General features: G+C 36.0%; 1 protein-coding gene across 2 annotated transcripts in view; it reads right to left on the reverse strand.

Annotated features, from left to right (window-relative positions):
* LOC149217108 (pyruvate kinase 1, cytosolic-like) overlaps positions 1–20123 on the reverse strand; it is a 43265-nt gene extending 23142 nt beyond the window's left edge. For both annotated transcript variants that reach the window (XM_089392951.1, XM_089392952.1), the window contains exons 1-9: positions 19793–20123; positions 17628–17724; positions 17312–17409; positions 8268–8423; positions 5916–5993; positions 5682–5813; positions 3155–3235; positions 2767–2838; positions 2474–2563 (exon numbers count right to left, since the gene is read on the reverse strand). In XM_089392951.1, the coding sequence (XP_089249077.1) occupies positions 2474–2563; positions 2767–2838; positions 3155–3235; positions 5682–5813; positions 5916–5993; positions 8268–8423; positions 17312–17409; positions 17628–17724; positions 19793–19861 (873 nt within the window). In that variant the 5' untranslated portion in view covers positions 19862–20123. The remainder of the gene's footprint in view (positions 1–2473; positions 2564–2766; positions 2839–3154; positions 3236–5681; positions 5814–5915; positions 5994–8267; positions 8424–17311; positions 17410–17627; positions 17725–19792) is intronic.
* Positions 20124–20763: the final 640 nt, after the last annotated feature.

The raw sequence follows: 20763 nt of genomic DNA on the forward strand, positions 1-20763 counted from the left end.
GTTGATGATCCCATTTCTAGTAGTGGTGAATCAATGATGAGTTTGATGAGTGATCATGTTGATCAGTGATTTGTAGTAGGCCAGTGGCCCAATAACTTGTAGCATTGTTTTTGGACTCTAGAGGCACTTAGAGCCTCATTGATTATGTATTTTGTTGTTGATATGTATTGCACTCTGTGCCATTTTGATATATTCACCCTTACATGGTATATAGATGAGCAAACTTTGCATATTTTGTCTCTAATGGTTTGGAATCATGGTTTGAAATTTAAAAATAATTTTTCATTAAAAGTTAATTATTTTATGTATTTTATTCATATTTGATTTATTGAATCCAGTTTGATCTGGTTCCGGTTCAAATCCCCAGTTAGATAGGTGGCCAGTTCAAAACCTGGTTCCAGTTTTTAAAACTATGATAAGCACACATGTTGATGTGTAAATTTTAATGTTTAAGCAATATGACACGTGACCAAATATAATATAAAATCATATGTAAAGGTCAAGTGGTTAAAGCATCATAACATACTAGGAATGTTATAAAATGTCATGTATGGTGATTTACAATGTGTTAAGAGAGATGTATTTGAAGCAGGGCAATAATAAATTACTATCTTCTATCTTCTCTCCATCTTTATTTGCTATTTTATTTGTATGCGTCCTAAAATCAATGCTTTTTGAGTTTCTAAGTTACAGATTATAGGTTGGAATGAAAAGTAGAGCCATATGACAAATTCCAATACTAAATTCTTCCATTCATATACAAAACACTGAAAACACATCAACGCAATTTGGGAAATAAGCAAAGATGATGGGAGCAGAATTTGAACTTTCAGGAGAAAGCAGCTCTTGGTGTATCACATTTCCAAAACCTATGTAAAGAACAGCCCACAGCCAAAATAGCAGAGATAATTCAAATGACCTTGTTCCTTTCTAGGTTGATAGATAATGATCTAGTGATGATTTGTCTGCGGAGGTCTTAAAATTATCTTTCATACCAAAAGCAAAAGTATCTAAATGCAATCCTTGATAAGTGTATGACCCACTCCAGGAATACAAGACACGCAGACTTGAACATCAACATTAACACATAATAACTAAAAATTAAGTAGAAGTAACCACTCTTCACAGATGGAAACTGTGATTAGTGACATGTATAAGCCAGACATGCGAATCCCCCATAGTAGTTTTAGCTTCCAGCTCTCCCCATTGAAAGGATCAAAGTCTCGTAACCAGACATAAGTAAATAGTATGCAAGAGCTTCAAATCAATCTTCAGCAAAGGGAATACTAGTCTACCAGAAGATAGAATTCGACGCTCTTCAACAAAAGAATAGCACAAGAATGAAAACCAGGATAGCCTGAGATTAAAGATATGGTGAATGCTGAGCACGAGCTTGGATACCTCATATATATCATTAAGGGTTGCATAATGCTGTCAGCTAAGTTGCACGAAACGCCGGAGCGTTTTGGAGTTTCCGAAACGGGTACGTTTAGAAACATAACCTCACAAAAATGGAAACGCCAGCTGAAACGTCAGCCAAAATGGCATATATGTATATATATATATATATATAATATATATATATATAAGTGAATAACACATTGTCTTGCAAGAAAAAAGGGAATAAGACCCATAGATGACAATTTAAAAGGAAAAACAAGCCTATATTAACTCTAATAGATGATTACATGATGGTCGAGTTTCGGCCAAGTTTCAGAGTTTCAGGTACGGGTACGGCCCGAAACGCCGGGTTCTTTGAAGTTTCATGTAACATAGGCTGTGGGGTAATGGTGGCAGAACACATTAATATACTACATGCATACATACATATATAAACATACACATATATGCATACACACACACATACATATAAACACACATTGAATAAAGACAGATAAAGTTCCCAATACAATAACCACAGCTCCTACAGTAGAAATGCAGCTCACATGTGCAAAATAAACTGTGCACACTGTCTACAGGCAAAAGATAGCATCCAGAGTCCCAAAATCAACTTAAGCAAAACCATGTACCCAAAATGATAACAAGTTAAAACACCTCCCATCGCTGAGATGCAGCATTGACAACCTCTCAAAATTTGTAGCCAAACTCTCACTATCAAAATGCAGTACCCACAAGCTCCCAAGTCCAAACACAATACAGAACATCGTACATATATATATTAAAATCTTTAAAACCTTTGGAAGTCTCACTTGTATAAAATCTGAAAGGACTAATGTGCATGTAGCATTCTAAACTTAATAATTTATCATATTCTAGACAAGCAAAGATTAAGAGCAAATATAATAGCATTGTAGGGTTCAAGCACGCAGGCAAGACTAACAGTTAGCATTAGCAAAGTAGGAACATTTATGCATCTATCTTGCACACTCAATAGAAAATGAAGAAGCACAAAAAAATATAATCAAGACTATAAAATTGTAAACCCCAAGAAACATGAGCAGAAATATCTCACCTTCTCTGGTGGAAGATCGATCCCCAAATTTCCACGAGAAAGAATAATACCATCTGCTTCTTGCAAAATCTCGTCAAAGTGTTTTAAACCCTGAGACAACTCAGAAAAGTAAATACCAATCCATACATTTTTTTATTGCATGCATCTTGTGGAAAAGTTTGCTCAAAAATAAAAATAGACAATAAAATATACAGCTCAAACCAAAAAGCAACTCAAAATACCTTTTAAATAACATCTTTGCTTTTGCAACAAATAAATATGTAATTACTAATTTTATTCAGCAGTCAACTTACCTCTATGGTCTCAATCTTAGCAAATATCTGTGTCTGGTGAAGCTCACCAAGCTTAGAAAGATAAGCACGAGTCTGCATGATGTTATATAGAGCACCAAAAATTTGAATTCCTTTAGCAAAATATATTCCAAACTGAGAAATTTACAGCACTTGCTCTGGTGATATTAATAAGGATCATTCACTAACAAAATACTTTAAGGGAAAGGAAAACCAGTCATATTCTTCTTGATTTGAGACAACTTCCCAGACACCATAAAGGAAGCTCACTATATGAATCACTAAAAAAAGGGCTATTAATTTTGTTAACAGCATTTTCAGATACTAATGTTGACCAGGTCCTTAATTTCAAAGAACTATAAAAAGGTCCAAAAAGCAAACAAAAACTTACTTGTCTAACATCTTCTGCATGGCGAGTATATGACAATGAAATAAAGTCGATGTTGTTCTTTACTCCCCAGGTTGAAATGACCTATGAACAGTGGCACAGCCAAATACAAACACAATTAATTTGAAATGAGAGAAGTAACAATGCCGATACAAAAAGGAAAGCTCATCCTATATATCTCACCTACTATTGGACCTTGTAATTTACACTTGTTTCAATTACAATTTATCCTAAATAGAATGGAAACATTTTCCTCGTTGCTATTTCATGAACAGTTAATGGCAAGCTGGAATGTCTTAAAAAGAATGAATACTACGTCATGAGAATTGAAAGAGAAGCATGATAAGAAAAGCCAAACCAAAATGGACAAAAATCACTTCCAGCACTAATCCCTCGACCCATCCAAATTCAATATTTTCAACTGGGGAATGCCACCCTAAGCTAGGGCTACAATGTCAAAATTAGCAAGTAGGGCCAAATTCCACTTTGGACAGCTCATTTGATGGAGATAATTATTGCATTGAATTCCTCTTTTCAAGAGGACCAAAATATACCTAAAGATAACTAAATTTGGACAAGGAGAAATATGTTTTTGAAGTGAAGCCCACACACGTGTCTTTTGACCCTCAACGACTTGGTTCGTACACCTCATTGGGCAGCTGATCTTCTCACACGTGTGGCAGAAAGGAGGACGAATTTCAGGAGGCTAAATTTCAGATCTGTTGCAGGGTTTGACCAGCGTTGACCAAGGGCTATTTGACCTCCTTTGACTGCAATTTTTCTGGGAGAATTTCTGTTTGGGCAGGCCGAGTTTTTGGGCACAGAAACGAAGGCAAAAGGAGCACTTTGACCTGTGTTGACTGCAGGCCTGTTTGACCACAGAAGTTGACTACAGGTTGACTGAGTTTGATAGCTGATCCGTTGACTGTTTTGGGTTGCCTTTGACCTGCAAGAGAGGCTGAGTTCCTCTCTCCTTTGACCGAGCTCTTTTGGAGAAGTTTGACCAGACTTTGACTGTCATTGACTTTCTGGTTAGGGCTGATTTGACTGCTGTTGACTGAGGGCAGAATTGCAGATTTGACAGGGCTGTTTTGGACAGTGGTTTTGATCATCTATTGGCAAGTCAAATTTGACTTTATTGTACTTTGTCTCTCTGCTGAACATTTGATACAATAATAAGAAAAATTGATCAAAGGGTTTTCCCCATCTTGGGGTTTTTCCCTGGCATTCACCAAATATTGGTATTCTCTTGTCTTGACTTGTCTTCTGCAATTTATTGTTTATGTTCTATCTACAGTTACTGTCAATGTGTTAATGGTTTATGTGATTGCTATTGGAAATTAAGTGGAAATTATCATTGGGCTAATAAAAGAACATTGAACAAATTGTTGCAAGCATAGAACATACCATTGTTATCTAAAATTAACAAGGTGGAACTAAACAACCACTCACAAATGCATAGAAACTCTACAGCATATGATTTCTTCTAAAGATTGATTGAAAAAAAAAACTAGCCAAACTGACCTAGATATGGTGTATTTGTAGATATGCAGAAAACTGAGGTTGCAAAATATTACTGGAGCTTAAAAATCACACAATTGCCACTCGATTTTTTAAGTAACTTCATAAGAATTCAACCTGCCATCCTACACAGAACAGCATAAGACCGTTTTTATTTTTAAATCTTTTTTTAGTGGGGTAATATAGATCCATGCCATATTCCTGATGGATGCGGATACAAAATATACTCTAGAAGGATCTGGATCTCATACTTATCTGGAAGTATCCATCAAGGAGGAAAGGATCCAGTAATATAATGAAAATCAGATTGAACTGCCTAAGAAATTTTAAATATTGATTGAATGAAATATACAACTTTATATATTCTGAACTTCGAAGAAACTTCAGTTTAAATAAAAAGTCACATTTGTACTAGGTGCAGCCCTTTCTTTGAAAAAAGTGAGTTATACACAGAATGGCAATTGACTTTCTATCGAATGATGTTTACTTAGGTTTTCCATATAAATGGTTTGATCCATCTGCTTATTTTTTAAGGTTCTTCACTGTAAATTCACAGAAGAATTGAACCATACTACTACTTTGCAAAACCTTGCAAGACACTTTGTCTATGTTGCCTACTATTAACAAAGCTGGATGAATCTTACATGCTTGGCCAATGGCTACATCACTCAGCGTAGGAAGCATATTACATGCTTGTCTGCATCATTCAGTTTAAAGAAAAATCCACATTTGTACTAGGTGCAACCCCTTCTTTCAGAGGTTCTGTGTTATGCACAGAATGGCAATTGACTTGCTGTCAGTGTCAAGTCATGCTAATGTAGGTCTTCCATATAGATGACTTGATTCATCTGCTTACTTTTTAAGGCTTCTTCACTGGAATTCACAGAAGAATTGAACAATACTACTTTGCAAAACATTACAAAAAACTGTCTATGTTGCCCACTATTAACACGTTGCAAGACACTTTGTCTATGTTGCCTACTATTATAAAAGGCTGGAAGTATCATACATGCTTGTCTGAATCACTCAGTGTAGGTAGATCAATGCGAACTTGCGAGGCATGCATTGTAAACAAGGAACCAGCAAGTGTAGCTGTGTTTTTCACAAGACAAACCACATCTTGACCTTTCACTTCTGCAACCTGCAAATATTACATTAGTGTGACTAATGTAAAACTTATGTCCAAGAAAAACATGATTTAAAGATCAACATTCACAACCTTCAACATATGAATGGATTTTACCTCCAGCCACACAGAAGTACTCTCACTTCCAGTGAAAAGGTATTGACCAACGAATATCGTGTCGCCTTGCTTTACTGCCTAGAGGATCAGTAGAAAAAATAACACACACAAGGCATGATTCCATTAGCCATATTTCCACAGATATAAGATATCACAAACCAACATCTATCATCAACATTTAACCACTACTTTCCAGCAGAAAGATTACACATATATGTGTTGACAAGCTTATTCTTTATGATTTCAAACTCTTAAAGATACAAGAGCATAAATCAAAAGACAAGGAGAGAGGTGGTGCGACAAGAGACATGGACAATCATAATAAAATCCAATAATTGCACATATATGCTACTGACATAAAAGTGGATAAGACAAGAACATTTGCATATTGCCTCACTAATGAATGCAATAATTTATTTAACGTCCCATACTCCAACATGTGATCTATTGTACCTCTTGCAGTTATGTTTACAAGATACATCTGAGAAAGTTTTTCAAAGCTATGTTTGCAGGGTGTCTGAAAAGGTGTTTCAGAGTATACAGTGATGTTATCAAGGGAAGACTTAAATACAACATATGACATATGTAATGCATCATTCCCCCTTTTAGAGGAGTGTGGCATGAAAAGGGGCTACATGGAGAAATCTATGTTGCAGGAAACGTAGGGCAAGGGGGCGTTTCCATACGGAAACGGGTACAAAACACTGAAACGCGTGTGGTACGGCCCTGAAACGCGTTTCAGGCCGTACTGCCACGTTTCACGAAACTGAAACATGGCCAGTACGGCCTGAAACCCGTTTTAGGGCCGTACGACTCACGTTTCAGCTTTTTACTTCTGTTTTTTTAATTTGTTTTCTAATTTATTTTTAGGTTATCCTAGTGACTTCTAGGTGCTTCTAGATGCCTGTCTAAAGTTATAAAAGTGAACTTTTGCCCTAGTGTTGATATGCACTTCATGGTAATGTTAAAGTTAAATTCTTAAAGTAAAAGTGATATTCTCCTCTCCTTTATTTTTCATTTTCATCATTTTATTTAAATTTTAACATTACCATGAAATGACTCAGGGTGTTTGAGGGTGGTTTCGCCCTCATTGGATTTCATATGGAGAAAGTAGAATTTTAAATCTCACTCAAAATCCAGCAGACTTATCTGTTTTTCAAGATTTCAAAATTGGGGGGATTGCAATGTTTCCATTGGATTTTATCATGTACTAGGGTATGGAACTTGTATTTAATCAAGAGAACCAAGCCCTCTATGCAAGGGAGACTCCCAATAATGAAGAGCATGCAGGGTACTAGGGTATGAAACTTGTATTTAATCAAGAGCACTAAGGTCGTTTGACTATGTAGGAGGAGACTCCCAATCAAGCACGAGACAAGAAATTAGAAATTTCTCGTGGCTGATTTTGGATATTTCTATTTTCATTATGTGATCATTCATGAGTAAATGTGATGTAAATTTAGAGACTTATAGTTTATGCATTGACAGTTGACAATTTTATCATAATGTAATAAATTAGAATGTACCATATATGCTTTATGATTGCACATATTTCTTAGATGTCCTAATATATATATATATATATATATATATATATATATATATATATATTTGCATTTCCCCGTTTCCAAAATTTGGGGAGGTCACGTTTTGTATCGGTTCCCGTTTCAGAAACTCGTACCCGTTTCCCTGTTTCATGCAACCTAGGGAGAAATAAATCTCATCAAAATGCTACAACTTACAACATAATCATATACGATAGTCAGTCACGCTGAATACCGGGGAAAATTATGACATGGGTCTTACCAGTATGATATATATATAGAAGAATGATCGTCAAAGTATTTAAAAATACAGATCAACTTCCCATTTATACAAATTAGTGGAGGCCAGCCGCCACCTTGATGTTCTAAGTAGATCACAGATCTGATAGACATGTATTTAAGAAGACTTTACAACGAAGAATATCATCTTATTTCCATAATATGCCAAACCGGTGCAAGAAAGGGGTGCCAATAACACATCAGCTCAGCATAAGGTGAACTGACCATGCTTTAGATCAGTGGTAGTTTAGTTGAAATGTCTGTAGAAATAGGGATCACTTCAGAACGCTATTAATAAAACAAGCAAAACATGATTAAGCATAGTTTCATGAATCAAAAAACTTACATTCACTGAGACAAAATAAGATCAGATCATTTTATTTGTGTCCAAGACTCCAACAAATGACCAGAAAAGTATATCAATGGAGCTAAAAGAGAACATCCAGTGCAGGTACATAGTAGGAGTGCATAAGCAAGCATTCAATCTGTTGTGAACAAAAAGTAGAAAGGCTACTAAAATATTTTGTACCTGGGCAAGTCCTGCATAGTTTATTGGTAAAAGTTCTGATGAGGCTTCTCTGCTAGAATCTGGGGTCAAAGTTACAAAAGCATTAGCCTCCAGTTCAATAGGTGTCCCATTCTTATTGAAAACCTGCAACTCCGGACCCAGTGTATCCAGCATGACCTGAAGATGCACACGATTAATTGCACACATACTATGAGCAAAGAAATAGATGCAAGTATGAAGAAAACAGATGAAAATTTACTTCAACTTCAATGTTTGCCAGAACTATAAAGAAAACTGTGTTATCAAGTCACTAGCATGGTCACACATCACATGGGCCTTGACTAGTTGATCAATCATGGGTGGCAATATATGGCAATATATCACCAATCAGGGTTCAATTCCTCCCTAGAACTGACAAGTTTAACAGAGACACCATGGCCACTTAAGCAGACCAGATGGCAGCTGCCATAGAGTGTGACACAGTATCCCACTTCTTGATTAGAAGATGGATGCCCAACACTCATTACATTTTAAGGGGGCATACCTCTAATTTTCCCTCTCTGTCATTCACTCCACACAGACACACACGCGCATATATAGATAGATAGATTAAACATAACAAAAAGAATAAATTTGTTGAGGATAGGTATTTTGTTACAAGGCCACTAGACTTTCACACTCTCAATAAAATATCAAATTAGAAAATTTAATAATTGAAAATGGTAACATTGGGAAACAATGAGTACTAAAATATAAAAAGCCTTAAGCAATCCCAAAGCTTAAAAGTGCAACCTACCATGAACAAGAGTAAACTTAGCAATATATGGCCCAACATTTACAAAGACAAGATTCTGGCACACAACATACCTCAGATCTTCATGGAAAATAGAAGATCAAATTAAGTCTGTTGTTAAAAGGTGTGCCTCCTCTGCCACTCTTTGCCTCAGATAATCCCTTTAGTTGAGGTCTGCATAGAACACTTCCGGGTGGCAGGGTGGTGCTAGGGCAGCAGATTGATGATAGCAGGGTGTTGGAGCATCCTTCCAGTAGGAGCAGGTAAAATCAGGGTGTTAGAGCATCTTTTCAAGAAGTTGGGGCTTCCTCATAAAACTAAATGCTTTCTATCTGAGTACTAGAGAGTTGGTGCTTCCCAGTTGGAGCAGGTAAATTATTGAACTCTTTTATATATTAGAAAGCATTCTGTGGTTTTCTCCGGAATTGGGTTTCCGCATAAATTTTCTTGTGTACTGTTCATGTGATGTGGTGTTGATTTGTCTTTTGATCTAATGCTTATGATAGTTAATGCTCTGTAAGTACAAAATTAATTAAAAGAAGTGAAATACTGATTCACCCCCCTTTTAGTATTTCCAACATTCAACTTTATTCACTCTAAAACAGGTTATAAAATTGTCCAGGGCAACATCCGTATTATCCTTTAACACGGGGAGATAAAAGCCCAATGATAATTGTGCCGACCTCTACCATCTGTTGGCACTATTGTATCACTGTATGCACCAAAATTTATATACACATTCAAATATAAAGGCTATGGCAAGAGCTTTTCCCTTGATAGGCAATTGGATGGACTGGAGAACTGGAAAAGGAAACAAGTAAAAAATGGAAAAGACCCTTGGCTCAGGTATACAGGAAATTTTTGTGCCGAGAGGCGTTCTACAGCCCAGTATAGGGGAGATGTATAGGTGTAATGTAAGTATGTAAACAATTTTACATGTCGGCTCAATATCTTGAATTTATATTAATATATTCAATTTATAAGACATAAAGGATTTGTAAACATTTACATGTCAGCTCATGTGGCCTCAATTAACATGTAAGTATGTAAACAATTTTACATGTCGGCTCAATATCTTGAATTTATATTAATATATTCAATTTATAAGACATAAAGGATTTGTAAACATTTACATGTCAGCTCATGTGGCCTCAATTAAATAATAATAAAAGGCTAAAAGTAATATAGAGCCCCATAGGGAAGATATGTTGTAGTGTTGGTAAAAAGTTAAAAGTAACAAAAATAATAAAATTCAATTTGTTATATTGTAATTTTTTATTATTAATAAAATTAAGAATAACTTCTTAAATAAAAGAAAATCATAATATACATATCACAATAAAAATATATAAGTAGTGGTTATAAAAATAAAAATAAAAGATTAGTAATTATAATTATTAATTAAAATATTTTGATTCACTGAAACTACATAAATAAAAAAAGATGATAAAAAAATAAAATCTATAATTATAATTATTTATTATTTATAATTAAACCAGCCTAGATCTATCTTCACTCTAGATCTATCAAAGCTACGAGAGGGATCAAATCTCGAGCTGCAAATCTTTCCTCAAGTTTTGCACTGTAAACCTTTCCTCTTGTAGAGTCCATTGAAAGTATGCAACATGGGTACTCCTTGGATGCAAAATTAAATTCTTCATCCAACGAGTGCTCCCACTCGAAATTTGAGTAAAATCGTAAAGAGATAAGTTGAAAATACGAGTTGAAAAAGTAGTTTTTTCTTTTTTCCCGTCAAACCTTGATGAGGTAATCTAGTCTTATTTTATTATTTCCACTATTATTTTATAAAATTCCTTAGGATGCCCATTTTAGACCTCAAAATTTCTCTAATGCAAAACAGTGCCTCAAAAAGATGTGATGTCATTAGGACAAATCCTTAAATCTCGGTCTTCTTCGAGATGTTCAACTAAGCTCAGACCTCAGACTTTTTTCACCTTATCTTTCTGCTTCAGATCCACAGAAAATCTTGCTCAAATCTGCCCACGGCTAGGTAAATATATAGTGGTTGAGCATGTGTAATTTGGGACCAACCTGTCCAATGAAAAGTTGTGACTTTTGCTGGATCCGACGTGATATTTTTTATGAATAGACATGATTTATTTGAAGTCGACCTAATGGAGATGAACCGACCTTTTTATTGGAGATTTAGGATAATCAGCTCCAGATATGCTCTGCAAGGGACTTCAATAGTGATCAAATCTAGCTTCAAAACACCACCTAACAAGACTCCAAAAAGGGCCCGAAATGTGGTAGCAATAGTCTGAAATATAAGACCAAAAATAACATGTCCAAACTAATGCTTGAACAAGGGTATTAGCTTAGGCAAGGGGTCGAAATTCAACCTTTGTGGCAATCGCAGAGGAGGCCTCAAGGGCAGACCGACACCGGCCTTAGTTAGACCTAAAACAGGGTTGTGACTAGCCTCAGGGAAGGGTCGAAGATGCCTTAGATTTTGATCAAAAGATGTCTCAAAACAATGCCTCAAAAAGATGTGATGTCTTTAGGACAGATCCTTAAATCTCGGTCATCTTCGAGATGTTCAACTAAGCTCAAACCTTGGACTTTTTTCACCTTATCATTCTGCACGAAATCCACGAAAAATCTTGCCCAAATCTGCCCATGGTTAGGGAAATATATAATGGTTGAGCAAGCCTAGTTTGGGGCCGACTTGCCCAATGACAAGTTGTGACTTTCATTGGAGCCGACATGATATTTTTTATGAACAAACATGACTTATTTGAAGCTGACCTGATGGAGATGAACCGACCTCTTTAGGGGAGATTTAGGATATTTAAAAAAAAAATACAATTTTTGACTTCCACAACATCTTCTTTCAAGCTTATTAGGACACATGGATTTTGGCCAATAATTTTGACTTTCTTGAAGTGATTGTAATGAGATATTAAAGGCATGATCTAGTGCAATACCCATTTATCTGGGGCATCAATCTTTAAGAATTAATATCTCTCCAACCAGGAGGACCCACAAAATGTGTCACCTATCAAACAAAATGGCATGACAAGGGATATCACTCTAGGAGGTCCTTATATCCAAAAGTATTAACTTGTGCAGGCAATTTACCAAAACAAGTGCAAGCTCATTCACCCTTTGACATCAATGACAAATTCTTCCAACAATTTCCCCCTTTGTCATTCATGTCAACGCTCATGCCCCCCTTGTCTTCATGCTTCACTTCCACTATCTCCATACTACACTTCCTTTTCTCTCCCCCTTTGATATTAATGGCAAAGGGTGACTCATGTCTTTGGGGCTGCTCCCCCTAAACATATGGCACTCAACATGACTTATGTCTTCTTATCCTTCCCTTCTTTGTTATCCTTACAATTCTTTTGTCTAGCTGAAATTTTCTTTTGCTCTACTTGGTCTAGAACATATATGTTATTTGGTCTTCTTGTGGTTGTTGCAACCAATCTTCTTGAGTCTTCCTCTCTGATTTCTTAATTTGGAGAGCCAAACAAGAGATTATACCCTTGATCACACATCTTACCAACATTAAGAAGATTGTGCTTCAAATCTTTAACTAACAAAACATTTTGTGCTTTCATATGTTCGCTTCCAAGACTTGCTACACCTTTTCCAAATATCTTGACAAAAGAGTTATCTCCATACACAACACCTTCGCTCTTTTCTTTTAGGCTGACAAATTTGTTTGGATCTCTAGTCATATGTATTGAGCATCCACTGTCTATGTACCATCCATCTTCTTCATCTTCAGCGATCAATGCTAGAATGCAATCTTCCTTCTTTTCTTTTCCCATTTCATAATCGGCTTCTCTATCTTTATGGTTGGAGCATTTTCAAGCCTGCAATCCTATGCTTTGTGACCAAGGTTATTGCACTTGTAGCATACAATGTTCTAATTCATTAGCGGTTCAAATGGATTATAGTTTTTGGTAGTAGGTACATGAACATTTCCTGGTCTATTTCTTCCATAATCATTCCTGCTTCTTAGACAATTGTATCTTGTGTTGATTTTGCAATGGATTGCTTTATACCCAAAATTTTCGCAGGAGTCACAATGACCAAGAAAAATATTTTCATATCTAGGACTAGGAGAGGGATGATCTTCTAAAGTTGTTTTGTCTCAAAGGTGGTTCAATTCAATGTTGATCTTGGATGTTCTTGGGAACATCAGCAGAGCTTAAAATAGTAGCATTTCTAGATTCCCTTTTAATTTCATCCTTCAAAGCCTTGGAGTGCCTTCCTTGCTTGAAGATGTACTGCCTTCCTTGCTTGAAGATGTACCTTCATAACCAAGACCCATTTTATCTTCTGGAGATCTTTGACGGCTAAGAATGTAATCCAACACTAATGAGTTGTTCAACTTCTTGTTAAGTTTATCAACTTCAGCCTTCAATGTTACAACTTCCTCTTCAAGCTTCTTACACTCTTCTTCATTCTTCTTCATCTAGGTCTTCAACACTTCCTCAATTCTCTTTGCTTCTTCAAGATGGACCTTTAAAGAGATATTTTCTTCATCACATTTTTCAAGTAAGTTTTTCAATTCTCTGTTTTTATTTCTAAGCAAGGCATTTTCATTTTCACTATTCTTCAACTTTTCTTGAAGATCTTCATCTTCTTGTTCAGTCTTTGAATCTTTTCTGAGTCCCCAAAAGGAATCTATTCTCATATTTGGTTCTTCATCATCCAAATCATTGACCTCTTTGTCATCATCATCATTATCTTGATTTTCTTGGGTTATGAAGAGAACTTCTCTTGCATCTGGTTCTTTTGTATCACTTTCATCTGAAGAGTTGTTGTCTTCTTTAGAATAAAGATTTTTCTTGTGGAAACTTTTATTTTCCTTAAAAGAACATCTCTTAGCATAATGACCTATTCTGCCACATTCGAAGCATTTAAAAGGTAACTTACCTTTGTATTTTCTGGTCCCGCTTTTTAGCTTCTTGATTAAATTTCCTTCTTCTACATCTAACTCATCGTCTGGAGTTCCTTCAACCGTGTGCTCTTTGTTGCTTGTCTTCACTGTGGCTTTAAAAGTTGCTTCTCGATTTGATGGTTTGTCTTTTGTATCTATTCTCATTTTGTATGCTACAAGAGTGTTATGTAATTCTTCCATTGTCATCTTAGTCAAGTCCTTGGTTTCTTCTATGGTAGATACCTTGGCATCATATTTTAAGGGAAGCGATCTCAAGACCTTTTGTACAATCAAAGGATCTTCAAGTTTTTATCCTAATCCTCTGATGGAGTAGACAACTTCATCTACTCTGAGTAAGTCACGATATCTTCTCTTTCATCCACATTTTCAAATTTTCAAACTGAGCCCTATACTTTTGAAGTTTAACCTGCTTAACTTTATTATCACCTTCCTACAAAGTTTTAAGTTTATCCCAAGCTTCTTTGGTTGCGATGCATGACATCACCTTGGACTTAATGGTTCTTGACAAACCACCCATGATGGTATGAAAAGATTTTAAATTGCAACAAACAACTTCTCATCGGGATCAGTTGGAGGATTTTTGGGAACTTTGTAGCCATTTATGATGGAGAGCCAAACATCCACCCCTTAAGCCTTCACGTAGGTTTCCATGCAACTGCTCCATAATGGATAAACACCTGAATTGTTCTTAAAGAAATGCCTTCCATTTGAATTGTTCTTAAAGAGACGCCTTCCATTTCCATATCTACTCACGATCTTCCCTCCAGTGATTAGACAATTAGAGGGTAACCTGCTCTAATACCAATTGTTGGAAATACTGAGAGCGGGGGTGAATTAATATTTTGTAAATTTCAACAATTTAAGTATCAAAACAATTAACCAATAACATCACATCAAATGAACCCAAGATATATATATATATATATATAATATTTTTATATTACAAAGGAAGCTACAACTTCTGGTTTACCAGCTACAACTGGAAGGGCTACAACCCCAAGATTTACCAGCTCCCACTGGAAGGAGGCGACAACCCTCTAAAGGAAGCTACAATTTCCTTCCCTAGCACCACCCTGCCACCCTATAGAATAAAAGATAAAATAAGATATTCTCAAGCTCCCATACTAGGGACAATGACCCAATTACATAGTCATTCAAACAACTTCAGTTCTGCCCCCTGTCATATCAATAGTTCAACTATGAAGTGCATACCTTAGATCACCAAACCCACAAGTGATCTTACCCTGGCTTGCTTCAACATCAATATCAAAATCTGCTTCCAAAAGAGGTCTTCAACAAATTCAAGATCTGCTCTCAAGGTCTGCTCAAGAAAGGCTTGGTCCAGGGCTGCTCCAAAATCTGCTACAAAGCTTCAAGGCCTACTTGCTACGAAAAATCCAAGTATTCCTCAAGGACTGCTCCAGAACTATCAAGGCCTTTTATAGGTCTGAAATTAACAAGTACAAAAGTTTTGTTACAAAAGTCTACTCCAGAGAATTCAGGCACCTTCTTCAAACTTGCATTAACTTGCCTTTGACACCTTCAAGATAAACTTCAAGATCAACTCCAAATATGCTCTTCAAAGGACTTCAACAGTGATCAAATCTAGCTCCAAAACACCCCTAACAAGACTCCAAAAAAGACCCGAACTGAGGTAGCAACAGTTTGAAATATGGGACCGAAAATCAAAAGTCCAAACTGAGGCTTGAACAGGGCTATGACCCGAGGCAGGGGGCCGAAATTTGACCTCTGTGACAGCCACAGAGGAGGCCTCAAGGGGGGCCAAAACTGGCCACAGGTAGACCTGAAACAGGCATGTGATTAGCCTCAGGTAAGGGTCACAGATGCCTCAGATTCTAATCAAAAAATGTCTCAAAACAGTGCCTCAAAAAGATGCGTTGTCTTTAGGACAAATCCTTAAATCTCGGTCTTTTGACATCTATGAGAAGGTAGAGTTTTGCATTTGATGAATGATAATCAAGGATTCTCCAATAACAATAAGTTCTACTAATCTAATCTCCATTGGCCTAATGGATTTTTAACCCTCGAAAGAGAGCTAAGGTTCCTGCTTGTTTATTAGAGTTTATCCCCAGGGCCCGAGTGTAGGTCAATTCAATTTGTCCAAAGAGATCATAAACAAACCCTTTGACACCTGCCACACCAGAATCTTCAAAGAGATGTGACATAAAAGCAGTACTAGTGACCAAAACTCCTTTCTTGACATCAATCTAACTGTCAAGAGTAACATAATATTAACTATTTGATGGCTTCTACTATTCCATATTGGTGTTCTACAAAACATTTTGTCCTAATTCTATTGGAAGTTCCGAGTTGAGCTCATATTCAAACAAGATGAGACTAACAGCTTGTTAGCAAAGCACAAAGCTGAAAAATCTCCAATTTTCAAGTCATAATAACAAATACGTCATAAATGCAAAAATAAGAGAAGAACCACATTGAAAATCACTAAATGAATACTCTGCAATTATTGCAACATAGCCCAAGAAAGTGTTGTCTACCGACAAACAGCAAGGTGGTCAGGCTTGTGTTAATGCAGGGACCCGGGTTCAAACCCTCCTATGTAACTTTGACATCATATATACACCCCTCAAAGCCTAGCAGCTTAGCCAAAGAGATTATATAAGATGTATTTCTCAAGAAAAAATAATGCAATATACAGTTTTCTGTTTATTGATCAAACCTTTGCATGCATGTTGGAAACTGAATGCTGACAAGTAGGCATGCACAAGAAAGACCAAAAACGAATGCTAAAATTCATATTATGATTAAACCAAAAAATTATTTATGCACGCTGAAAATTAAACAATCAGAAATTTATGCATGTACGGTAAAGCTGGACATGTACAATGAGATGCATATACATGTGTGATAGTAGATACCAATATTCATGCATACAAAATGTCCCCATGTGCTCAGCTCTACTAGAATTCCAATAATAAAAATATTCACTCCATACGTGTTTCCTGGATGGCACTTACAATTATTATCTTGACTGAACCAAAGACTGCATTCACAACAAGTCCAATAAACATCAACTATTACTTTAAACTTATAATGAATATTACCAGTTAAACAATACCAAACCAAAAAAAAAAAAAAAAAGAGGATAAAATTTATCACTGACCTAACTTGACATTCTATTTATAGCAAATGGCATCTCATCTGGCAATAGTGGTTTCATAATTTTACAAAATTTCCTTATTTTCTTTCTTTTGTTGATTGTTTTGAGTTTCATATTTATCACACTATCAGTATGCATCAGGATCTAAAAGATAATGGAATCATAATGATAGAACGGAAAATCAAACTTACAGCACAAAGCTTCTTAGTGTTCTTCACAGCCTGTTTGAGATTTTCAAGAGTTTCTTGATGATATTCATTATTTCCCCAAGAGAAATCAAAACGAGCAACTGTCATGGTAAAATCATTGTTGCATTAGTGATTCAAGTTCTATTAACATGAATTTTATATACCCAAAATAAACCAATTACCTTGCAATATGATCTTCTCAAACCTCACACAGATAATAAATAAATAATAACAAAAAAACAAAAAAAGAGGCTACTGGATGCAAGTGAACACCTTACTATGCCAAATAAAACCAAAAAGAATTGATAATAAAACTCACCAGACAATCCAGCCTTGAGGCACCCCTCGATCACTTCTACAGAACGTGATTTGGGGCCAAGAGTTCCAACTATCTTGGTCATTGCAGGAAAGAAACTCTGCAATATTACAAATATTATAATGTGATTCACCAATAATTCAAATGAATTATGAAAGGCTACTACAGTAACTACAGATCTTTCAAACTATAGCAATTGCTCAGGCAACTACAGTAACTACAGATATTTCAAACAATGGCAATTGGTCATTGCAAAAAAGAAACTCTGTAAGATGACAAAACTTTATAATTTGATTCACCAATAGATTAAATGAAAGGCTACTACAGTACCTAGTACCTAGAGATCCTTCAAAGTAAAGTAGTTTGTCATTCCAGAAGTATAATTCTGCATGGTTACAAAATTATAAATATGATTCGCCGATAGTTCAAAATAAAGGCCACTGCAGTGCCTACAGATCTTCCAAACTATAGCAATGGGTCATTGCAGGAAAGACACTATGCTTTGTAATGCAATTCACTAAGGATCAAATGAAAGGTGACTATAGTACCTACAAATCTTTCATACAATAGCAGGGCGTTGAGGCAAATATATGAGACATGAAATCTCTAAATTCCAACACTAGCTGATAAGACAATTGATGAGAGGATGCAGGAATTTAAACTGTGTTTTAACCCATATAAATGCATATTCAAGAAAGGATTGCTTGATGATAGCTTGTGCTTCTCCTGGGATGTAATTGAAGTTTTGACAGGTTCTAACTGTAATGGTGATTTACATTCTTTTCAGCACTCATTCACCTGTGCAGTTTTTTTAACACCTGATGCTGCTTCATTACCCTTGGCATATGACATCACCAACGTCAAAAAGCCATGGGCAATTACTCAATGTACGGGTGAAAACCAACTTGATACTGGTACATGATCAATTGCAGAATTCGAACTTGTGACGTACAGGGTAAAAGCCACCAATCAAGTGAATGGAAGCATCCTATTTGGTCAACAGGTTGTTCTGAAGAACAAATATATGGGGAAAGCACCATTAATATTCTAAAGAACAAGGGTCAAATTGGAGGGTCCCTTCGAATAAATTTTCATTTAGAGTGTTCAAAGCAACACTAGGCAACACTTCACTTTCAGATACTGCTAGTTCTAATCAAATAAGCTACAAAATCAAAACCTAATTATACCCATTGCCTTCTCATGGCAAGAAATCTCTTATGCTGCTTTTTCATGTGAAAGGGAAAAACTGTTAACTCCTGCTTAAAATCGGTGACTCAGTTTTGGTCAATAAGGTGGTGGAGTTTTACCAAGTTTGACGAAATTACGTTCCCTGACTTTTTTAATAAACGTGCCCTAAACTACCAGATGTTTTCACTGTTTTGGAAGCAATACAATGAAATGTAACCAACTTACAATACTCAAAAGATCCACTCCAGCTGAGATGCTACATGTGAAGGTATCTATTCCACTATATTCATGTCATAGGTGAAGGGCTTTCTTCTATAGATTTACCAAGACTTGCAATTGGCCTTAACCCTATTAAACACTCCACTCACGGACCAGACAGACAAAGAGGGACAAAATGTGTCTTTGGGATTTGGATCAACATAAGATATCTAAACAATCAAATTCGCCAAATGACCTGCAGCTTCCCCAACCATATAAAACAATCTGCTCGTATGGACCAGACAAACCATCAGAGGCAGAACGTGTTTCTGAAGGTTGGAACCTCGGTGGAATATGAAATAACCTATAACCAAAACTCGTTGACGTCTATAAAGTATCTTGATTTAACAAATTGCAGGGAATCGCCTTGATAAGTTTCATTAGTTTCGTAAGATGCGAATACAACCTTCTACTGGATCACTCAATGTGCATACTACAACGAAGATTTCAACGTATTTTGCATATATTCGTGAATATTAAGATACCCATCAAAAATTCAAGTATCTGGCGCAATACTTTATATAGCTTAAAGCTATTTAAAGTCATATCCGCCTTCTATCACATTGATTTCAAATAAATGCAGTTATTCAGCTGCATCCTGTCTGACTGTGACTCTAACCTGAGTTTGGCCAGACCTCTAAGCTCAAGCCTCAGGATCTCTGAGATCGAAAACCAAAGAAAACTTAAACAGTTTAATCTTAGGGTTTTGTTGAACGACTTACAGTCTTGGATGGCTCCAATACGGAGATCATCCTGATAGGCTCCTCTAGCAATAGGTGTGTGCCCTGCATCTTTGCTTCCTTCCGCTTCGAAGATCTTCTGTGATGAGTACACTGATTTTGGGAAAGACACAGGATACTCCTGACTCGATAAATATCACAGAGCAAGCGCCGTCTTCGGCACCTCAATCCTTCGAAGGACGCGCAGCTTTTTACACAGGATACTCCTGACTCGATAAATATCACAGAGCAAGCGCCGCCTTCGGCACCTCAACCCTTCGAAGGACCCCCACCTTTTTACTAGTAGGTGGTGACAACCACCGCAGTTTACCTGACCACCCCACCTACACGTACCGTCCAATATGATGTATATTTTTTTGCCCCTTTTTATTAAAAAGGGGAATTTCTTTCAATTTTTTAATTTAATATGTGCATCTGTGGTGTTTAGTTGGAAAGTGATCTGTTTCTCAATTTCCCTTGGGAAGTTAACAAGTGAAATCAATGTTTTTCACTCTACCTTGGGAGGAGATTTGCTTGGCATCATTACAAACTTAAATATATGTAAATACATAATAGTGGAGCACATAAAGTATTATATGCATTATGGTTAGATTAACAAAGTAGGTAATGGAAATGGAAGTTGCAATGGTTTAAGTACATGGAATATTCGTTTTGACTTATATATTTAGATATTTATGTATTTAAGTAGATGGAATAGTCTTTTTGACTTATATATCTAGATATTTATGTGTTTTTATATATTTAATTATTAATTACTCTAACGTTTTAGATATATCAACTTTGATAACTAATTATTCATGTAAATTAATTTAGGCTATAATTTATTTTTGAAATATATTTATAAGTGTTTAAAAAGGGTCTTTTTAAAGAATTTAACTACCCAAGTTGATTTTTATTTAAATAATGGTTATTCACGTAATCCTGTCAAATCTAACCGTTGTCAATATAGCCGT

Source organism: Pinus tabuliformis, chromosome 1_1, assembly GCF_031772625.1.
Source record: "Pinus tabuliformis cultivar Carrire ecotype Pingquan chromosome 1_1, CPIR1, whole genome shotgun sequence".
NCBI classification, from domain to species: Eukaryota; Viridiplantae; Streptophyta; class Pinopsida; order Pinales; family Pinaceae; genus Pinus; species Pinus tabuliformis.